This window comes from Dendrobates tinctorius, unplaced genomic scaffold (assembly GCF_039654945.1).
Source record: "Dendrobates tinctorius isolate UK_male_01 unplaced genomic scaffold, ASM3965494v1 ptg000090l, whole genome shotgun sequence".
NCBI lineage: Eukaryota > Metazoa > Chordata > Amphibia > Anura > Dendrobatidae > Dendrobates > Dendrobates tinctorius.
In genome coordinates this window covers 12,559,334-12,583,177 of record NW_027361758.1, presented here as the reverse complement: position 1 = coordinate 12,583,177, position 23,844 = coordinate 12,559,334, and the positions used below count along the sequence as shown (strand labels likewise).

At 42.1% G+C, this 23,844-nt stretch overlaps 1 protein-coding gene across 15 annotated transcripts in view; it reads left to right on the top strand.

The window, feature by feature from the left end:
• Positions 1-14,781, top strand: part of NCOR2 (nuclear receptor corepressor 2) — a 545,344-nt gene extending 530,563 nt beyond the window's left edge. For 10 of the 15 annotated variants that reach the window (XM_073586128.1, XM_073586129.1, XM_073586124.1 and 7 more), the window contains exons 40-47: positions 274-404; positions 1,207-1,391; positions 1,676-1,825; positions 6,631-6,776; positions 10,103-10,156; positions 10,294-10,521; positions 11,406-11,582; positions 12,813-14,781. In XM_073586128.1, coding sequence (XP_073442229.1) covers positions 274-404; positions 1,207-1,391; positions 1,676-1,825; positions 6,631-6,776; positions 10,103-10,156; positions 10,294-10,521; positions 11,406-11,582; positions 12,813-12,988 — 1,247 coding nt within the window. In that variant the 3' untranslated portion in view covers positions 12,989-14,781. The remainder of the gene's footprint in view (positions 1-273; positions 405-1,206; positions 1,392-1,675; positions 1,826-6,630; positions 6,777-10,102; positions 10,157-10,293; positions 10,522-11,405; positions 11,583-12,812) is intronic. The other 5 variants (XM_073586135.1, XM_073586132.1, XM_073586131.1 and 2 more) reach the window with 4 other exon arrangements.
• Positions 14,782-23,844: the final 9,063 nt, after the last annotated feature.

Below are 23,844 nucleotides of genomic sequence, written 5' to 3'. Positions count from 1 at the left end.
CCCACTGGACTCCTATGGATGAAAATCAGGGCTCTGACATATTTGTCCTGTATCCTGCTTTCGTTACATCGTCTCGCTGCCATCTGGTGGTTACTCTGAGTACTTGCTGCACCATAGTTTAGCCAGTGCCAGAACTGATGGCAGCTGCAAGGGTCTTCATCCAATCCAAGTCGATGTTAGAGTGCATTTTTAGTACTGTAATGCCATGTGGATATTATTAAGTGATATACAGAAAAGTGCGTTGTCTGATCTTCTTTATCTCGTTTCATTTAGTGCCTGCAAAACTTCTTTCTGAAGTGCATCTGCGACAGAAAACCGATGGTCCGCAGTCTCCATGTCATACATCGCAGGCTCCGTCACACCTAAAAAGTCAACGTGTGGTCACTTTGGCTCAGCATATCAGTGTATGTCTCTAGTACACTGCTTTTATGGGGATATTTACTGGTAGCCCTTGTCTTATGTGGTTAAATCCGCAATTACTGCCCATCGTTGGCATCATACGTCTGTAACATACCAAATGATACCAGAGTATTCAGTTCATACATGTATTTAATAAAAATGTTGTTGCCTTAAAGGGAATCTGTCACCAGATTTTTGCCTTCTAATCTGAGAGCAGCATAATAATGAGACAGAGACCCTGATTTCAGCATTGTGTCACGTCACTTACTGGGTTGCTTGCTGCAATTGTGATTAAAAATCACTGCGATCATCAGGAGAATATCACTAGGGGACTAATAAATCAGTTACCATATAGTCCAACCACACCCCCACAACTGATTGGCGGCTTTCTGCCTATGCACAGTGAGAGCCGCCAGTCAGTGGCGTGGGCGGGGTTATACAAAGCTCAGCAATCCGAGGACCTGCTATTTCTGCAGAAGAGACCACATGGATTTTATCAAAACTGCAGCATGCAGCTCAGTAAGTGATACATCGCTGGAATCAGGATCTCTGACCCTACATTATGCTCCTCTCTGATGGGGTAATAAAAACCTGGTGACAGATTTCCTTTAACTCCTTTCCTTTTAATATTTTTTAAAACAATCATCCAGGGCAAACGTTATGCTTTGTAGAATAGATAATATTCGGTGGAATTGTAAGGGATGAAATAATGTGCTGGAATATGTAGTTACTCGGCTTCATAGTATTATAATATGTGTTGTGCCAGAAATGCAGTTTTCAGCCATTGCGTGTTTGCTCTCGTTTTAGGAGGTAATTACACAGGACTACACCCGAAATCATCCACAGCAGCTGCACCCTCAAATGCCAGCACAGATTTATTATGCTGGATGTCCAGTACTAGACCTGAGGCAGAACCCCGGTGATACCATCCATCAGCAACAGGAGCAGAGTCTAGCAGCAAGGATATCTCCTGGGAACAATGCAGACAAAAGGTAGGTGTCACGAAATGACTAATCTGAGCTGGTAGCAGAGACCAGCAGGCAGACAGTGTGAGATATTGGCTATACCCAGCCATGATGGCATCACCTCCTTATAAATGTCTAGCTATGTCCCTTTAAATAGAGTTGCAGGTTGTCCATGACGTAGGCATTGACTTCTAAGCCTGTTTCTTTTAGCCAGAACTGTAGTATTTCCCATGAAACCTACAACTAGATCCTACAAGTGTAGTTCAATCTCATGTGTGCAGTACATGAACCTGAGCTTCATTGATCCATAGATCACCAGATCAAAGCAAAGCATCTACGCTGAGTGGCTCAGAAGATGGTATCGACCCAATTTCTCCACCAGAGGGCATGGGACAACCAGAGTATTCTAGAAGTTCCACATATACCACATTATATAGAGAGGGAGAGCAAACAGAACCAAGGTAATGCACCCTCCCAGCATGCCGGCCTGCCTTTCCATCAGTATCCAGTCATACTTTCCCTTCAGATTGCTTTTCCGACTGCTTGTTGATGAGAACATCTGCGACTAATCGAGTTGGCAGTAGAGTAGTAGATGCTAAAATTTGGATTTCAGAGTTGAAACTAATTTCCAGCGCAGATCATCTGCTTTAGCCCTTCTGCTAGGACATTAGGCATTTTGTTTGCCTATAATGAAGTTTCTCTTCCTTGTGTGAAACTTTTTTGCCCCTTTTTCTAACCCAAATGTGTCACCATTAGTGATCAGCAAGTATACTCGTTGCTCGGGTCTCCCAGAGCATGCTCGGGTGGTCTCCGGGTATTTTGGCGTGCTCGGAGATTTAGTTTTCGTCGCCTCAGCTGCATGGTTTGCGACTGCTAGACATGCTGATTACATGTGTGGAATGCCTGTTTGTTAGGGAATCTGCACATGTATTCAGGCTGTCTAGCAGCCGCAAACCATGCAGCTGAGGCTACGAAAACTAAATCTCTGAGCACGCCAAAACACTCGGAGATCACCCGAGCAACGATGCTACTCGCCCATCACTAGTCACCATTTACTGAAATCTTGCACTAAAAGCTATGAGAGGCTTTACAACCACAAATAATGGACGTCCGTCATAGAAGTCTGTTATGGATGATGTATGACGAGCCCTCTCCATGTAACGTCACTATATAAACTGCGTAGGGGAATCTGGTGTATTAGGGGGAAAGTTGCTGAACAAGATGTAGTTTGGGGAAAACTGTTACTCCATAGTCTAGAAAAAATTGTATTAAAGGCAACTTTAATAAGCAGCATGAAAGCCAAGGAATAAATGTAAAATATTGTAAATCTTAGTTGGAACTAAATTTTTCCACCAGACGTCTCTCGTTCCGTCTCCATCTTATCATTTTCTAAGGCCTCCCAGGAGAACAACCTGTTCTGTTTCCTTCAGTCTGCCGCTGCCATGATGATCTCTACATAGCCTTTGTCTTCTAATTTTTTTACATTTCTGAAAAACATGTGCATGCTTTGTGAAAAATATGAAAATATGTATATTGTCACGGTTTGGCAACCATTTTTTTTCTACACCTCTTACTGAAATCAAATCCTATAATTTTACATGTACAAGTCCAGCGAAGACTTATGTGTAGTAGGTTATTTAAAGGTGGCCCAGAAGAAAAAAAAAACTAGCATAACAGCATGGAATTTGTAGAGCAAAATCGAGTCCCCTAAGGAAGGGCATTAAGGGTTTTATTATATGGATTCTGCTTGTAACAAGCTTCCTGTTCATTTGAATGAGAAATCCCACCTATAGCTCACATGTCGCTTTTTTAACATGCGTTTTCCAAAGAGTGATAGAAAAAAAAAATCATCAGTTCTTTGGCATTTTATCCATGCGTAAATCGCAGCAAATTGTGCATTTTTTATCATTTTTTTTTTTCTGTTTTTGGAACGGACGCTTGCCAAAGACACACTCTATTGCTACAACCCCATATTTTAGTTAAAAACACATAAAAAACACAGTGAATAAAAACCTCAAGCATCTACTTGCAAAACGATTTCCATTCATATGAATGAGAAAATGAGCATTAGTGCACATGATGCTGTATTTTAACTGTGTGTTACAAAACGCTTCATGTTAATTTTCTTTGGCACATCGTCCACATGTAATTCACAGAAAACACATATTTTCCATCGGTTTGCGTGTTTCTTTGTTTTTATGTGTTTATTAGTAATGGTTTTGTGGGGGAATAATGTTAAAATGTCTGAGAAATCAGCGGCCAAAATAAAAAGCAGTACAAGGTTCAGTCAGCAACTCCATGCCATTAGCGCCCCCCAAGTACACACATCCAAACATGATAGTAGGGGCACATACCCGTTAGAACCACATCCGGTGTTCAGAAATGTTTCAGCAACCCAAGTGCCATGCATTTGCAGATTAGTTTGCTACATTGTCTTATGATGGACTGTCATAAAACACTTGATAATACAGTTGATCTTTACATGTTGTTGTATTTAGAAGTAGACACTGTTAGCTACAACGGGCAGGGACAGACTGTGGGTAAAAGTGCTGTACCCGCAAGAGAGAGAATAGACAACTACATCTCAAATAGATCAAAATCTTCTACACTTTATCACAAGTCATTGTTGGCTCTGCTGTGTTGTGCTCTCCATGTTGGCTCGGCTGTGCTGTGCTCTCATTGTTGGCTCGGTTGTGCTGTGCTCTCCATGTTGGCTCGGCTGTGCTGTGCTCTCATTGTTGGCTCGGTTGTGCTGTGCTCTCCATGTTGGCTCGGCTGTGCTGTGCTCTCATTGTTGGCTCGGTTGTGCTGTGCTCTCCATGTTGGCTCGGCTGTGCTGTGCTCTCATTGTTGGCTCGGTTGTGCTGTGCTCTCCATGTTGGCTCAGCTGTGCTGTGCTCTCATTGTTGGCTTGGCTGTGCTGTGCTCTCATTGTTGGCTCGGTTGTGCTGTGCTCTCCATGTTGGCTCAGCTGTGCTGTGCTCTCCATGTTGGCTCGGCTGTCCTGTGCTCTCATTGTTGGCTCTGCTGTGTTGTGCTCTCCATGTTGGCTCGGCTGTGCTGTGCTCTCCATGTTGGCTCGGCTGTGCTGTGCTCTCATTGTTGGCTCGGTTGTGCTGTGCTCTCATTGTTGGCTCGGTTGTGCTGTGCTCTCCATGTTGGCTCAGCTGTGCTGTGCTCTCATTGTTGGCTTGGCTGTGCTGTGCTCTCATTGTTGGCTCGGTTGTGCTGTGCTCTCCATGTTGGCTCAGCTGTGCTGTGCTCTTCATGTTGGCTCGGCTGTCCTGTGCTCTCATTGTTGGCTCTGCTGTGTTGTGCTCTCCATGTTGGCTCGGCTGTGCTGTGCTCTCATTGTTGGCTCGGTTGTGCTGTGCTCTCCATGTTGGCTCGGCTGTGCTGTGCTCTCCATGTTGGCTCGGCTGTGCTGTGCTCTCATTGTTGGCTCGGTTGTGCTGTGCTCTCCATGTTGGCTCGGCTGTGCTGTGCTCTCATTGTTGGCTCGGTTGTGCTGTGCTCTCCATGTTGGCTCGGCTGTGCTGTGCTCTCATTGTTGGCTCGGTTGTGCTGTGCTCTCCATGTTGGCGCGGCTGTGCTGTGCTCTCATTGTTGGCTCGGTTGTGCTGTGCTCTCATTGTTGGCTCAGCTGTGCTGTGCTCTCCATGTTGGCTCAGCTGTGCTGTGCTCTCATTGTTGTCTCGGTTGTGCTGTGCTCTCCATGTTGGCTCAGCTGTGCTGTGCTCTCATTGTTGACTCGGTTGTGCTGTGCTCTCCATGTTGGCTCAGCTGTGCTGTGCTCTCCATGTTGGCTCGGCTGTGCTCCCATTTCTAGGTTTCCATTATGCTTGGGCATTATCCACTTATATTTTCATACATTATAACTAAGATATAGGCCGTTATGATCTCTGCAGACCTATAGCTATACTATTGGTGTAATGAAATGACAGCGTTTGTATGTAACGAACATACTCGAAAATGACCTGATGGTGGCATATTACATATCAATATATATATATATATATTTGTCATATATGAAGATTCTCTACTTTTCCTATACCAAGAGATTTCGTGAGCCAAAATTAGCATTTGGTGCTTTTTAGATCACTGGTTTACAACATGTTTGCGGCGTCTAACATATGCAGAATTGGAAAATCTTTCACATGACAAATCAGTGGAATGATCACTAAATTATTGATGCCCTAAATGTGTGGAAGGTAACACTTGGGTTAGGTCAGTGAGGGAATAGTGCGATGGGAGGACCGTACACTAAAAGCATTGTGAAAAAAATGGCTCCCTGTACATTTGGTAGCACCTGTGCCTGGAATTGCAGCTAAGTCTCATTCACTTGAGCTAAAGAGAAATGCAGTATCAGGCACAGTCATTACTACTATACGGAGCTGTGACTGCAGCCATTGCCCATCAGTCTACTGATCGGTACAGGCGGCAAAAATCCACAGTGCTAGGATTATCAATAGAAAAGCATAGGGAAAGCCCTTTTATAGTTAATCTATCACCAGATTTTTGCCACCTAATCTGATAGCATCATAATGTAGAGACAGAGACCCTGATTCCAGTGATGTGTCACTGGACTGCTTGCTTTAATTTAGAAAAAAAATCTGTTCTATCAGCAGATTATCACTAGAGGAATAGTAACCAAACTGAAAGGTAGGTCTCCATAATTATGAGCTATGTATAAGCCACCCCTGATTAGCAGCTTTCTGTACATAGGCAGAAAGCAGCCAATCAGTGGTGCGGGCAGGATTATACAGAGCTCGGCATTTAGAGAACTGCTAGATTTGTTGCAGATAACAGTGATTTTATTAAAACTGCAACAATCAGTAAAGCAAAAGATAAATCACTGGAATCAGGGTCTCTGCCCCAACATTATGCTGATGTCAGATCGGGTTGCAAGAACCTGGTGACAGATTCCCTTTAACAAACTGCTAGTGATGTCATATTCTACTCAGCCTGAAGTATGTAGAGTATGGGGGGAAAAAGGGTCAAGAAGAGTAAGGTTCTGTTTCAGGTATGGGATTATATACTTGTGTATTCAATCTCACGTAGTGTATAATTCTACAATGCATGCAACGCTTAGGGCAATATGTAGACTTTCAGGGTAACATTTTAGCATGAATTTGATAGTTGAAACTTTTTCAGATTCCATGTTGCATATTTTATAGAGTTGCTTTTTTTCTTCCATTTGAGGCACTGTAACGTCCTTGACTATTATTTTTTCCAGCATAAATTATATATGTCTGTCTTTCCACAGGATGGGTTCGAAATCTCCAGGGAACAACTCTCAACCCCCAGCGTTCTTCAGTAAGCTGACTGAGAGCACCTCTGCTATGGTTAAATCCAAGAAACAGGAGATCATTAAAAAGCTTAGTACAACCAACAGGAATGAGCCAGAGTATAGTAAGAGTTTCCATGTTTTTTTCACAAGGAGGAATTGGAATGGGAATTGGGGGATGGTGGTCACCTTGTGCTGTTCTGGACCTTACAGCAAGTGGTAACCGGCCTGGAAGATCCTTTGGTCCAGAGTTTGATGAACAGAGATTTATACGTGTTGCACATAAGGATGTATAAGGGGGCTCACTCCTCATAGCATCCATGGACCTACGCGGAGAGGACGCGGTCTACAAGCTGAGGGCTTACGTATAAGGAGACTAGCAGATCGGTGTATAGTTGCGCAAATCCGTTCATCTAATGACGGAGAGAACATACGCAGATGGCGATAGATGATTTCCATAGGAGTCACTTAAGTCCTGAAATAACGGTCTATGGCCACAAATCTATCAAGCGGTTGTCTGGTTCCCAAACATCGAATGAAAGCATTGTGAGCTAACAGAGGAGGACCGTGGGGCTGAGCGGCCATGTGGAGGGCCAGACGCAGCCACATCTTTTTTGGAAGTCTATTGATTTTAATGGGCACCATGTAAATATTAATTTCCCCATTGGTATCACTGCAAGAGAATACAACATGTACTCCTGGTTCCCTTGCATCACAGGAGGCTAAAGGGTCCTTTATAATAAAATGATCAAATTCGTGGAATAAACTAGAAATCTAGATGGAAAAATGAAAAGGAACAATTTTATGTGTTCATGTGTGAAATATTCCCACGGAAGAATCTGTGTGATCGGGGTCTACCCTTTTACTTGGTGTGGAGGTGGTGCCGGTGTTTCAGACAGGCACGTTATTACCATTTGCTGCGTTTCTGTCTCATTTATTTCTGCAGAACATTTAAAGGCCTGTCCAGTTATGCTCCTTTAACACATGGTGGTTGTATGAAAGTAATAGCGATGAAAGTCAAGAATCCATGTTTTTTTTTCTCTTACTGGGTAGCAGACAAGCTTGTGCTGTCCACCAAAAACAGAAACGAGACAGAACCAAAACGAAATCATGCCAAATGGCTTTTTCCATGAGCAGTATCTCACTAAGACATTAATAGAAAACTCCCTGAGCTTTCCAGAAAAATGCCAGATCGGGAGATCACATACTGTAATGGCAACATAAAGCAGCCTAAGGCTGTGTGCACACTGGGCTTTTTTTCCTGGGTTTTTAGAGCTGAAACTGAGCAGAATCTCAAGTTTTTGTGGGTTTCAGCTCTAAAAACTCAGCAAAAAGACTCTATGTGCAAGTCCTAAGAGAATTTGCACACCCATTGTTGAAATAAAAACACTGGCTAGATGTGGTTAGCTATATACAGTGGGTATGGAAAGTATTCAGACCCCTTTAAATTTTTCACTCTTTGTTTTATTGCATCCATTTGGTAAATTCTAAAAAGTTCATTTTTTTCTCATTAATGTACACTCTACACCCCATCTTGACTGAAAAAACAGAAATGTAGACATTTTTGCAAATTTATTAAAAAAAACAAAAAAAACTGAAATCTCACATGGTCATAAGTATTCAGTCCCTTTGCTCAGACACTCATATGTAAGTCACATGCTGTCCATTTCCTTGTGATCCTCCTTGAGATGGTTCTACTCCTTCATTGGAGTCCAGCTGTGCTTAATTAAACTGATAGGACTTGATTTGTAAAGGAACACACCTGTCTATATAAGACCTCACAGCTCACAGTGAATGTCAGACCAAATGAGAATCATGAGGTCAAAGGAACTGGCCAAGGAGCTCAGAGACAGAATTGTGGCAAGGCACAGATGTGGCCAAGGTTACAAAAGAATTTCTGCTGTACTCAAGGTTCCTAAGAGCAAAGTGAAACGTCCACCATCCAATCTGATAGAACTGGGGAGGATCTGCAAGGAAGAATGGCAGAGGATCCCCAAATCCAGGTGTGAAAAACTTGTTGCATCATTCCCAAGAAGACTCATGGCTGTACCAGCTCAAAAGGGTGCTTCTACTCCATGTGATATTTCAGTTTTTCTTTTTTAATAAAATTGCAAAAATTTCTACATTTCTCTTTTTTTCAGTCAAGATGGGGTGCAGAGTGTACATTAATCAGAAAAAAATGAACTTTTTTGCATTTACCAAATGGCTGCAATGAAGCAAAGAGTGAAAAATGTTAAGGGGTCTGAATACTTTCTGTACCCACTGTAATGCAGTACAGTGTATGGTGTCTTTATTTGTTGGGAGTTACTCACTTTTTACATTAGTATTTCTTTTGTGTGTGTGTGGGGGGGGGTTCAGTGACTTTTTTTTATTAAAATATGGCTGCTTTTTTTTCATGTGTCTTCTCATTGGCTTCTGTATAGGATTAAAATTATCTTGCAAAAAATGTCAGAATAAAAAAAATCACCACCAGAAATAGGCCTGTAAAAACACATGAAAATGATGGCATTTTTTTTACAAGCAAAAAGAAAGTTTAAACCTATATAAATGAAGCCTAACTAAAGACCCCATACATGAAAGACTGTCAGCCAAACCCACCGATAGTAATGGGTTTGTCCGACAATCTAGTGTGAGAGGGGTGACGACCAACTGATGGTCGAGGGAGATGTCTCGCAGGCATGTTTAATTTCAGACTGCCAATTGCACTGTTCTCTTGGAGATGAGCTTTCTCCTAGAAAACCCAGGAGCACTCACCTGAACTGGTGAGCCGTGTATGGGAGGGTCGGCTGAGATGGATGTTGGCTGGAGCATCATTTGCCTGGCGAAAGAAAGCATGCACAATTATCTGAGCAGGCTTTTATAGCCTTCACTATTTGATTTGTGGGAGAATAAAATACTCCTGGAAAAGTAAATTCAAATTTTATGTTTATTTTCTTGTGCTGGCACCCACATATTCCACAGCACTGTATAGGGGTTGGTGACACTCGCACTGGTTCCATTCCGCACTAGAGCTCGCAGTAGAAGTTCTGTCGCTCGGATATGCATCTTAGGGCAATTTTCTACATCTGCTTGCATGAACATAATGCAGTCTATATACTTCTCTAGTTGGGCACCAGTATATTCTGCTCTAAAATAGGAGCAGTCTACAGTAAAGTGGTGTCCCATAAATCAGCAGTTCACCTAAAGGCAACCTGTCGGCACGTTTATACACATGGAAGTAATGGTTTGGCTGTGTGGGCACTTGTGTCTACTTTGTGGAGATCTGATGTGCCAGTCATGGGAAGTCACTTCAGGCCTCAGTTATATTTGGCTTTTTGGGGGAAAGCATCTACACGGCTATAGCACAACTTGGGTGTAGAAATCTGCTGACTGGTTCCCTTTTACTAAGTTATGAAAATAGTTCTAGAATTGTCTATTCCATTAATTGTTCATTGTCTTTTTTTCTTGTCAGATGTTGGACAGCCAGGAACAGAAATATTTAACATGCCAGCCATTACTGGATCAGGTAAAACATCCATTACTATTAGTTTATACAGTGTCTATATTCAGCCTTTCCGTTCAGCCATATGTCTCCTCGTCGGAGCATTTCATTGGGAACCGATCTTCCTGATTCTTCTGTTTTGCCCTCCCCCACTCTCCCAGGACCAATAGGTTGCAGAACACAGACTGTGCAGGAGAGCTCCAACAGCAACATAGGGTTGGAGGCCATAATTAGGAAGGCCCTAATGGGTAAATATGATGAGCAATGGGATGACCGCTCAGCACTCAGTTCCAATGCTTTTAACCCTTTGAATGCCAACGCAAGCCTGCCCTCTGCTATCCCCATAACTGCTGCTGATGGACGGAATGACGACATGCGGTCCTTGCCAGGTCTGCTGCTTTATTTTTCATTTCACACTTTTGCTCTGTTCTAATGTGTATTAATTTCTTTTTTTTCTTTCTGCTTCTTTCACTTTTCAAATTCTCCAGTTGTATAATCTTACTGTACTAACCATGTAAAGCTCTGCCTGCATCCTCTTATCTAGCTATTGATGCTCCTTTCCTTATTATTATTATTAGCTGTAACACCAGAGCAATAATTGTTTGGTTATTCCTGTTTTTGTGCATACAGCAGACATTTAGTAAACCTGCAAAGCATGCTCTGGCGGTAAGATGGCAAACTGCAGTTTGTGTAGCATGGCCGCTCGTTTACATTGCACAAGTTTACAAGCAACATTCTTCAGTGTTCTTTGGCATAAGAGGTGAATGCGGCAGCTGTGCCTAAATGCCAAAAATGCAATATAAGTGGGAAAATCCAAAGATCATCATCACCGAAACCTATGGATACTATGCAGATCTTATAATGTGGCCCTACCTACTGCAGTATGACATCTTGATCCCAATGGCTGTTGGACACACATTCTGTGCTGCAGATCTCTAACCGTATTTTCACTATTTAAAATGTTGGATTAGCTCTGATCAGCCAGGACGCCATGAATAACGGTGTTTAATGCAGTGAGAAATTGCAATAATAAAACATTACAAAAATTGTTGTTTAAGCACTTTCCTAATATTCCCGTCAGCAAACTCCATCATTTGAGTAATAGTGTTCTCATCATTTGATTAATAAGCCTCCATATATCTATAACTGTTCCAGCGTACCGTAGTGACCATTGACCCAAGTAACTTGCTTTGGTCCACTTCAGAATAGACATTTCTACTCAAGTAGGTGTAGAAGCCTTTTACAATGTTTTAGGGTTGTTCATTTCTTTCAGGCAGTGGAGGGAAATCCAAGATTTCCCGACCGAGCAGCCGGAAGGTGAAGTCACCTGCTCCTGGACAACCTTCAGCAGAAAGACCTCCTTCTGCTTCATCAGTTCATTCAGAGGGTGACTCCAACAGGAAAACTCCCTTAGCAAACAGAGTATGGGAGGAAAGACCGTCGTCAACAGGTGAGGAAGGACACAGTCCATGTACAGAGAGATGTAGCATTTTTAACTTGACATAAATACCTTGATCTAGCAAGGTATCTTGACACCTAACTTAATGTTCCATGACTTGTTCTCTATTAAAAGGGTATTCTCGTGTTATAAAACTGGTACAGTTAATTAGGCCTTTTGCAGAAGGCGATGGCTCCCTCACTAATTGCCTGCTTCAATTTACTATATTTTAATGAATTTGGATTTACCCTTCCAAGCTGTAACTAAGCTGATTAATTCAAAACTGTTAATTCAACAGATGCCTGAGTACAGGCAATACCTAGGACACCAGCAAGAGACTTAACAAATGAATCGTAAAATATAATGTTAAATAATGATAAAAATCCATTAAAAAGCAAAAATGTACCTCACAGACTTGGGACTCAGAAATGCATGATCTAACAAATTAATTATCCAATACAGTAGACTAAGTTTAGGAAGAATAACTAATGACTAGTGGCAGATAAACCTATTCGAATTGTTAGCAAATCATACACATTGTGAAATATATAACAGCACGGTGGCCAAACTAGTAATAGTATGAGTGTAAGATAATAACTTTTAATATAACAAACGATGGTCACACACTGATGTTAGGCACTGCATCCCCTCCTCCTCGACGCACGTTTCTTCCTGCTTCTTCCTTCTGTAGATCTAGCAGTTATTTAAATGTGAAGCTCTATAACCCCGCCCCCACCACTGATTGGCAGCTTGATGCCCATGTACAGTATACATAGAAAGCTGCCAATCAGGGGCGGGGATATACAGAGCTCATCAATATGCTTGACTACCTGGCAGCAAGCCAAGTAGTCCTCTAATGAAGATGTTAAACAGTGATAACAGTGATATTTGATTAAACAGTGAAATTATCAAAACTACACTAATCAGCCCTGTAAGTGATACATTACTATAATCAGGATCTCTGTCTCTATATTATGCTGCGCTCAGATTAAGTGGCAAAAACAGGTGACAGATTCCCTTTAATACAAATTCCCGAATAATGGGCAAACTCCTCAAAAGAAACCGTAAGGACCCATGGGGACTCTGCTGTTAGCACCATACATGACCAATTCCATTTTTGATTCCCAAAATCATTAGGTGTAGGAAACAGTTTTCCCTCATAGGGTATTTAATACGAATTTGATCTTGCTCTTCCATAATCCTTGTAACATAATCTAACACTGATGTTCTCATTCACTTTAGGGTCAACACCATTTCCTTATAATCCATTAACAATCCGGCTCCCTACCAACCTAGTCGCTGCTCCATCCTCAACAGCCATTCCGCAGAGCAACTCCTCCACCCCGCAGAGGGCACGTGATGAAGAGCCGAAACCACTGCTGTGCTCCCAATATGAGACACTCTCTGACAGCGAGTGAAAGCGTCTTTAGTCAGTATTGAAACTGGCCATGAAAGGATCCCCGCAGCTAATCCTCACGCCTATCAGCAGCCAATGTGATAGAAAGACTGGGAAAAAGGAAAAGTTTATGAAAAGCCTTAAAATGACTCCCTAATCTTCAATTGAGGGTCCATATGTTTCTTCAGTTTCTGGCACTCAACTGCTCGCAACGGAGTAGAACGTCCCAGACCTCGTAGAAGATTGGATTTTTCAGCTCTATACTCAGGGGATATTTCCACCTGGTGCTTTGCTACATTGCATTGGTTTGTTAACAAAGCTGACTTGTAAGCGTGATGACGTATGTCTGTGTACATTGTATATGTATGTACATGTGTTCATATGCACTTAAGATATATACACATTCCAATTTATTGCACACAGACCTAGCAATGCAGAGCAGCTGCATGCATGGCCATTGCAGAACTGTTACCAGTATGGGTAGGATCCTACCAAGGGTTCCCTTACCATGTGTTTCTCCTCCCTGATGCATCAGTGACAGCACTTAGTATATTTTTCCCGGCCCTTACTTCTGGAATGGTCTGCTGAAGGATTAGTAGTGTAATGAAGGGGCGACCTTTTGTGCAAACACTGCATGTTCTCTCCATGTTGCTGGTGCACCCTCACTGTACATAGTGTGACCTGCACATACATGTACATGTAGGTTAGTCAGTGTCACCCAGTCCTAATGATGCTGACATTTACCCTCGAGTCTTATTTTTTTACAATTTTTTTCTTTTACTGCCCATAGGCAGCTCAGAGACGAGACTATAAAGGACACAACGGTTTTAAAGTGGAATTTTATTCCTGTGATTGTATTAATGATTGTCGGACAGCATTTTGGGGAGATGGACAACCTCTTCCCATCTAACTGCTTAGCCTGGGAGAACACTCAGTATCTGTCAGTAAACAGGGTATGCTTTTAATAGCACGTTCTCAAAATATAGTTCCCTTTGGCGTTAAAAAAAAAAAAAAAAGGGCAGTGTAAGTCTTGGTTTGTTCATACACTTTTTAGTTTTGAGAAATGGGATGGCACTATCGAGCATATCCGAATAACGCTCCAGAATGTTTGATCGCTTCCCGTAGACTGAAATTGGCCTAAATGTTACGAAGACTGGACACCCTGCTAGAAGAAGGATCGCATCAATTTGTCCTCTTTCCTTCAGTGTGTATTTGCCTGTATAGTTTTTTTTTTTTTCTTATATACATATATACACACTTGGCTTAGAACAGAGGTATGAGCACCATATTGTCAAACTATACTACTTACAGGAGCCGCAATAAAAATTTTGACAGAATGTCCGCTACAAACATAGAATATATTTAGTGCTCAGTTAAATGAGCAATATTCATATAAAACGTTACAACTCTTCTAATTCTATTCTGGAGCTTAGCACCAAGAGACGGGCAGACACAAAGGACGTAGGCACATTGTGAAGTGTGATCGTCCCTCCTGCCTCGGGCCGCATAGAACAGTGTCGTGGGCCACATGCAGCCCCTAGGGCACATGTCGTGCATGTATGGCTTAGATGCTTGACCTAAAACCTATTCTTACCACTTGCTTACAGCCTTGTATTAATAGGAACTTGGTACATCTGTTGATGTGACTTGAAATTTGACTCTCCAAACCATAGTTTTGGGTGTTATTTTATTTTCTGTAAAGCAAACATGTCATGTATAATAAATTGTTTTTGTTTTTTTTTTTGTTTTGTTTTTTTACAAGGAATGAAATAGTAACTATATATTGTGAAAAGGAAAATAAATTAAAATATTACATTCACAGACTTCCCCAATATATTTACCATAGGGGTTGGCATTTTCTTGTTCGTGTTGAATGATGATTTTATTTTTATGTGGATTAACATTGAAGATGAAACCACACCACCGTCGCGCAAAGAGAAAAACTAAAATAGCTGGTTGTGATACCTGTGTCTATACAGTGCGGTTTATAAAAGCTACAGATGGGGTTTTATTTTTATCCCCATGGGTTTTATACACTTTGTAGTGGATCTGCAAAAAGACCACAAGCCTAGAATTTGAGGTTCAAGAGCTACAGATTATTAAATCATAAACCCCCATTCATATAAAAACACAACATATGACGGCACTTCACAACCTGCCTAATGATTTAGACAATGGATATATTTCCCTTTTTTTCCTCTTTCAAATGACCTTAGAGAATTTGTGAAAATTTTCACAAAAAATTTGCACAAAAAACCCCCGGTAACTTTTGTACCTATGTTGGCTATGAGAGATCATATATGGAGAGTCTGGAGTCCTGATGTTTCTTTACAGCTCATACAGTCAGATTACACTGGGGCGTTGTTACTTTATAGTATAGATTTTAGCTACCACAATACATGGAGTAAATTGGTGCCTTTTGGGGTTATATAATGGGATACAGTAGTTGTCTATGCCTGTACCCACTCAGCAAAACTATTATATAAGAAATATAGATTTTCACCTGGTTTTAGGTAAGGATAAAGTAAAATTCATTGCATTTTTCAGTAGTAAGTTACCTGAGTCTTATATAGATATAGGTTGCAGGAATATTAATGTATTGACCAGATCTATTTTTTTTTTTCCTTGTGGCCAAAAGTTCAGTTCATGATTAATATGCTGTGTAATGCTTAAAAGGGTTATCCGATCTTAAGCTACAAGCTACACTTTGGGACTGCGGTCATGTGAATCATCACATCAGCATTGGGAGGGCAGTTGTGTGATTGCAGGTATGAGATTTGCTTACTTCTGGTCACATTCCGACTAGACTGTGTGTGGCCTCCCCCAATACTCTTGCATTGAGCGAGGCTATGCCCATCTAGTTGGCATGTGACCACAGGCAATTCAAATACTTGAGGCAACATGCCCACAGACCCCCGCTGGACATAGTGACTGCAGAGTTGTAGCTCAGAAGATACCTGTAGACCGGAACACCCCTTTAAATGGTAATAAAAATATGGCATGTATACAAGTGGAGCATGTTATTGGACAACTGGTGCAATGTAGATGCCCTGCTAAAGTATGGAGGAATTAATAGAGAACATAGTTATACATAATGGCATCATCTTGGTTGCCTTCTGTGAACAGTAATTGAGTTTTACCAATGACTGCATCTGTGAGATTAGAACCCATATCTTTGCTGCTCATATTACATACTAGTTCCAGGCAGGAGCGTAGTGATCATATATGCAGAGGTTATGTCGCACTTAAGCTTAGAAATTCCTAAAAGAACCCTCTTGACTTTGAGAATACCAATACTAGACCATCAGTAGTGAGAGCCCTGTTGGAAAGTCTTGAAATGGGACATATGAGCTCCAAAAGTTTTGCCCAGAATGTACTTCTGACCACAATGTCCGCAGTACGTGTTGTGTCTTCAGCTGTTTCCAAACTCCTGTACAAAGCGCTAGTAAAAGTGTAGCAAGCATAAGAATGAACCCTTTAAAAGGAAGTTCTGGTACTTTTTCATAATTTTGTAGAATGAAGACCGGTAGGTAAAGTCATTTCATATACCAAGGTCATAACTTTTTCACTTTGGGCTCCCAACTGCAAATGTTAATGGTGCTTAGTCCAGTACTTTTAACACCAGAAAATGATGTCCTATTACTGGGCTGTATAGGAGAAGCTGACAAAAATCTTCCATCACCCGTATATAACCTTGTTCCTATGAAGTGCTCTCTGTGACCTACTCCAGGTAATTATCTACTGGTCAAAATGCAGAAGCTAGCAGCTAAAGTAAAGGAGAGAGTTCTCCATATTGGAATCAGTCTAAGCAGAAATGAGATTGCCTAGTAGGAAATATGTGGTAAAGTTTTGGTCATACTACATTCAGACTTGAGAGTCCTCAGTGGTTGATACCTTTTAATGGCTAACTGAAAAGATGGTAACACATTGCAAGCTTTCGAGACTACTCAGGTCTCTTCATCAGGCATTGACTAATACAAAATCTGAAGGGTCAGATATTTATGCAAAACACAGCATAGATAAGACAAGTGATGTGAAGCAGAATTGTGATTATGGGAGAGGATGAAAGCTTGCAATGTGTTACCATCTTTTCAGTTAGCCATTAAAAAAACCCTTTGTGACAGCCAATACTATATTTACTGACCTGAGATATATTGGAATATCATCCCCATACAGGTGACAATCAAGCAGCTGTCGGCTGTCCACTATATCTGACAACTTGCTGTATCACAAATGATCGGTGTTGGCACCGTCCATATCTGTTTAACCCCTTAGTTGCTGCTGTCAAAAGTGACTACATCAAATAAATGGTTAATAGATTGTGGGGGCTTGCACTTTAATCTAATTGACCCCCCGAGATCATGATTGTGTGGTCCTGATGTTTGCCATAGCAGTTCATGGTCAAATAGTGACCTTCGAGTCTCCCGGCTATAATGGTCGGTTCAGAAGTTAGTGACATTTAGGTGGTAAACAAACACTTTTTCATTCCGGCTATACCACTTTGCATTAATTCCTGAAAATCACCTGAAGGGTTAATAAACTACCTGACAGCAGTTTTCAATATGTCAGGCGGTGCTGTTTTTAAAATGGTATCATGTTTGGGGTTTTCCAATATATAGGTCCCGCAAAAAAATAAATTTTGTAAATTTCCTTGAAAAAATGAAAAATTACTGCTACATTTTTAAACCTCCTAAAAGGCTAACAAAACAAATTAGCGTTTTAAAAATGGTGCTGATGTAAAGCAGGCATGTGGGAAATGTTATTTATTCATGTTTTTCTGTGGTATGACTATCTGGATTAAATGGATAATCATTCAAAGTTTGAAAATTGCAATTTTTTGTACATTTTTGTCAAGTTTCTGATATTTTTTATAAATAAACACAAAATATATCAATCTAAATTTACCACTATCATAAATTATAATGTGCCACAAAAAAACAGTCTCAAAATCACTGGGATTTGTTGAAGCGTTCCAGAGTTATGACCACAGAAAGTGACATTGGTCAGAATTTAAAAAATTGGCCCGTCACGAAGGGGTTAAAAGGTATCAACCACTGAGGACTCTCAATTCTGAATATTTTTCTATCTACTGGCTAACACGGTACAAAGATATACATCTTTCCTGTGTCATACTACATTGTACACAGCTTATGTCTGCAACTACAATACACACTATTTCTCCTAAAATCAGTTTACAATTCATTATAACTCAGATTCATCAGTGTTTTTAGTAGCATGCTGTTGTAAAATGCATTGTTGCAAGGTTCAAAAATTTTGGCTTTCATGCCAGTCCTGGTCAGATTGCATAAAACTGAGAAGAGCATGGACAGCCTATGGTGATGTCCACCTGACAAGTTCTTCAAAAGATGTGTAACTTATACCAAAAAATGTACTCCTGTCCCTTGCTGGAGTTTCATCTCTGGCAAGGTGTACAGGCGCACAGCAGCCACAAGATGCAATAAATTCATTAAAGACATTGTCTACTACTTTATTATTGATGACCTATCCTTAGGATAGGTCAGCAATGTCTGATCAGTTGGGGTTTGACAGCTGGCACCCCTGCCAATAAGCTGTTCTGTGCCTGCTGTGGGGTACTGCACCGCCACCTCCTATTCATTTGAATAGGAAGTGTATGTGCAGTACCCTGCCACGGCAACTATCAGAGGATGGAGCTGCTCCACAATTAAGCTGTTCTGCTGACACCGAGAACAGCTGATCAGCAGGGGTTCTGGGTGTCGGACCCAGACCGATCAGATATTGATGACGTATCCTAAGGAAAAGTCATCAGGGATAAAGTAATGGACAACCGCTTTACGTGGCATATGACTCCTAATGAGTTAGGTGTATTCCTAATGAATTACACCTGCATGCCGCCAGTTAAGACTGATGTGTGAAACACAAGTCTTAAAGGGGTTGTCCACAACTTTGCATGTCCCTTTCATGTAAACTAACTGCCATAGATAGGAACTTCATTAAATACCTTGCTTTGACAGATCCTGCTGAAATCAGAGCTGCTCTTCTGGTCAAATGACATCTGGGTGGGAATCTGCTGCTTCCTGTGATGTCACATCAGATTCTTCTTCATTTCTTTGCTCTTTAACAGCTGGGTGGGACTTCATTCAGCAGAGCTCATTCAGAATCTGTGAATGCTTTGCAGACCTAGCTGTCTTTCATATCTAAATGTATACAGCAACATGGAGTACATACAGCTGTGTTCAAAATAATAGCAGTGTATTAAAAAATCTGCGTTAATCATAATCTTTACACTAGTTTTTATTTCCATGCATTGGGAACCTTGCACACATGGAGAAATGTATATAATTTTTAACTACTTTCCAGCAAATAGCAAAAAATCAATATCCAATTCAAAACATGAAGAGAAATGTATATAATTTTTATTTTTGTTCTACAAAATACTAGTAGTGTTTAATGTGGGATGTATTTATTTTTGCATCATCTACCGTATATACTAGTGTATAAGCCGACCCGAGTATAAACCGAGGCACCTAATTTTGTCACGAAAAACTGGGTAAACTTATTGACTCGAGTATAAGCCAGGTATGCATTGTCCCCTCATCCCTGTCCTGGTATGCATGGCTCCCCCTCCCTGTCCTTGTATGAATGTCTCCTTATCCCCTATCCTTGTATGCATGGTTCCTATAAAAGGAAGCAAAAATCCTACTTACCTTCCTGCGCGTCCTCATTGCATCTCGTTCCGGCGACAACCGTTCTTCCGGCCGAGCGATCAAGTGGCCCCGCTCTTTAAGGTAATGAATATTCACTCCATGCCTATGGGAGTGGAGAGATGTGAATATTCATTACCTTAATGAGCAGTGCCACGTGATCGCTCAGCCAGAAGAGCTACTGGAAGACGGAACGAACGAGATGCAGCAAGGGCGCACAGGAAGTTAAGTAGGATGTGTGCTGGAAGCTGGTGGCTGCGGCTGTAACTGTGCGCGCTATAAGAGAAATTAATTTTCACTCAGCACAGTGAATATTCATTTCTCTTTAGTAGCGGACACAGTTACAGCCGCAGCAGCTGGCTCCCCCTCCTGCCGTCTTTCTGGTACAATGATTCGTGTATAAGCCGAGGGGGGTGTTTTCAGCGCTGAAAAAATTTATACGGTACTTTACAGAAAATAAAAAATGAACATTGGGCTGTTCTACAAAATTCCTGTGAATAACTAACCTAATATTTAGCTGTATACTCACAATTTTTATACTGTATAACTGCTTCACATTTATGTTGCATAGAGTCAACCAACTTCTGTCACCTGTTATTCCAGCCCAGGATGCTTGGACTACAACCCACAATTTTTGGCATTTGTTCTATTGGATTAAGGTCCGGTGATTGGGCTGGCCACTCCATAAGCTCAATTTTATTGAACTGGAACCAAGATTTTGCTCGTTTACTGGTGTGTTGATGGTCACTGTCTTGTTGAAACACCCATTTCATCTTCAGCATAAGGCAACATGACCCCTTCAAGTACTTTAATATATGCAAACTGGTCCATGATCCCTGGTATGTGGTAAATAGGTCCGGCACCATAGTAAGAGAAACATGCACATATCATGATTCTTGCACCACCATGCTTCATTGTCTTCAGAGTGTACTATGGCTTGAATACAGAGTTTGGGGGTCATCTCACAAACTGCGGCCCTTGGACCCAAAAAGAACAATTTTTTTTACTTTCATCAGTACGTAAAATGTTTTTCCATTTCTCTTTAGGCCAGTTGATATGTTTTTTGGCAGATTGAAGCCACTTCAGTACATGCCATTTTTTTTTTTTTTTTAACAATGGGACTTTGCAGGGATTTCTTGCTAAGGGATTAGCCTCACACAGGCATCTTCTAACTGTCACAATACTCACAGGTAACTTGAGACTGTCTTTTGATCATCCTGGAGCTGATCATTGGCTGAGTCTTTGCCATTCTGGCTATTCTTCCATCCATTTGAATGATACTCTTTTGTTTTCTTCTACATCTCTCTGGTTTGGCTTTCCACCCTTGCTAAGCTGTTCACGGTTAGTAACAATGCAATAGAGGCAGCAGAACCCTTGCTTCCATCCGACCAGGTGGAGGACAATGGCTCTGAGGGGCACCTGGAGGATTGGTGTCAGAAACTACATGTAGGCACTGACTCCACCCCTTCGCACCAAAAGCATGGGGCTTACCGGGTGGCTCGAGAGTATGATCGGGTCTTCAGCAAACACCCTCTAGACTTTGGGCAGGAAAAAGGTGTCCAACACCATATCTCCATTGTAGATCTTCCTCCTATTAAAGTGAGGTACCGGCCCATACCCCCAGCACACTATCAGTGTGCCAAGAGTATGTTAGGGAGATGAAGGAGGCTGGGGTAATCAGAGATAGTTGTAGCCCCTGGGCAGCTCCATTAGTCTTCGTTAAAAAAAAGTTGGTTCCATGAGAATATGTGTTGACTACAGGCAGATTAACCGCATTACGCATAAAGATGCCTACCTGTTGCTTAGAATTGAGGAATCATTAACTGCACTGAGATCCGCTAATTATTTCTCTACATTGGATCTCACCAGTGGGTATTGGCAGGTTCCCGTGGCAGAGGCAGACAAAGAAAAGACAGCATTCACGACACCAATTGGCCTCTGCGAGTTTAACTGCATGCCATTTCAGCGGGTAATGGAATGCTGCCTAGGACATGAAAACTTTGAAACCATTCTCCTGTACCTGGATGACATTGTCTTCGCCAAAACCTATGAAGACCACTTGAAGCACCTGGCTGAGGTGTTTGTAGCCCTGTCTAACTTTGGCTTGAAAGTAAAGCCGTCCAAATGTCACCTTTTGAAACCCAATGTGCAGTACCTAGGCCATATGGTAAGCTTGGAAGGCGTGACACCAGACCCTGACAAAATCGTTGTTATTTGGGACTGGCAAAGACCTTGCACCATTCATGAAGTAAGGTAGTTTCTTGGGTCGGTAGGCTACTACCGGAGATTCATCAAGGGCTTCACCAAAATAGCCACACCCCTGCATGACCTAGTGGGCCAACCCAAGAAGGCCAAGAACAAGAGTCCTCTGAGTAGCCGAGTCCTTCACTCGGATGAAACGCTCTCACTGGAGATGAAGTCCTAGTCTACCCTGAATATGACCAACCATTTATACTATACGTGGGATTGGGAGCAGTGCTGTCACAAATGCAGAAAGGCAGAGAGAGTGATTGCCTACTCCAGCAGGAAGCTTCGTCCCGCTGAAAGGAACCCCGACAACTACAGTTCCTTTAAACTGGAGTTCCTCGCCATAGTCTGGGCGGTAACAGAGTGCTTCAAGCACAACCTGGCTTCAGCAAAGTTTACCATCTTTACGGACAATAATCCGCTAACCCACCTTGAAACGGCAAAGCTGGGTGCACTGGAGCAGCGATGGATGGCCCGCCTGTCCAACTATGAGTATACCATCAAATACCGAGCGGGGTAGAAGAACGCTAATGCAGATGCGCTGTCCAGGATGCCCAATTTACCAGACAGGGAAGAAGACCCGAAAGAACTTGAAGAAATTGAGTTACCAGCCTTCCACCGCCTCGGTGCAGACCAGTGCTCTCGGTGCGAGGAAAAAGCGCTATATCATGCCAGGGGCCACGTTAAACACATTGCCCCACCATTAGTGGGCAGAGATGCAAGATAGCGACCCAGCAGTCCACCTAGTAAAGGAGCTGATGACGCAAGCTGACTCCCACCCTGATCCAGATGCTCCGCAGGAAGCACAGCAGTTGTGGAAGGAGAAGGGCAAGCTTTTTATCCATGTGAGTAAGCTGTGTTGGAGGAACATCAACTCGTGCACACACAAACTGGTCTGGAAGGTGGTAGTACCGAAGCAGGATGTGCCAATGGTCTTGGAGGTGTACCATGAAGGAGCAGAACATTTCGGGTGGAAGAAGCTAGAGGTCCTACTTTGTGAGCTTCTACTGGGTTGGCATGAGGAAAGCCATTGAGAAGTGGTTCCGAGAATGTGATCCATGCAACCTGCGCAGGAAAGACCGTAGCAGCCAGCGAGCCTGATCACGAAGCAGCCGCTCGAACTGGTAGCTTTGGATCATGTGAAATTGACTCTGAGTAGAACTGGCTACACCTACTCTCTGTCCATCGTTGACCATTACTCTAGGTTCTTAGTAGTCGTGCCTGTCAAAGACCAAACAGTGAAGACAGCAGCCAAAGCATTTCAAGAATACTTTTGTTGACCGCACAGTTACCCTGAGCAAGTGCTCACAAACCAAGGCCCAGCCTTTGAGGCAGAAGTCTTCCAGGAATTCTGTAACCTGTACAGCTGCAAGAAAATCAGGACGACTCTGTACCATCCACAGACAAATTGCATGTGCGAGAAGATGAACCAGGTGGTAACTGACCTATTGAAGACCTTACCCCTGGAAGAGTGAAATCTATGGCCAGAGAAGTTGCCGGATCTAGTAGATCTATACAATCATATCCCAGGAAACCACCAACTGCACTCTGGCTTACCTGATGAGGGCAAGACCTGGCAAGTTACCCATTGATTTGGACATGGGAGTTTTAACACCCGAGACGACATCACCAGATGCAGACCGGGATACAGAGCGGCAGCAACAATACCGCAAGGTGCAAGACTGTAAAGAAAAGTTTGTCCCAAGCCAGGCAGAGACAGGAAAAGAGCTACAACCAACAATTTCCGGCTACTCCTTTTGTACTGGGAGAAAAGGTCCTCAAAAGAAGGAGGATGCACAAACTGGATTATCAATGGGAGACTGAACCATACACAATCATGCCTTCAACCTTTGATAATACCATGGTATGCCTTGTCAGTAAGGATGGAGGAGAAACAGCAGCCGTGTCAAGGGATCATCTGAAGGTATGCGCTGACCATTTGTGTTAT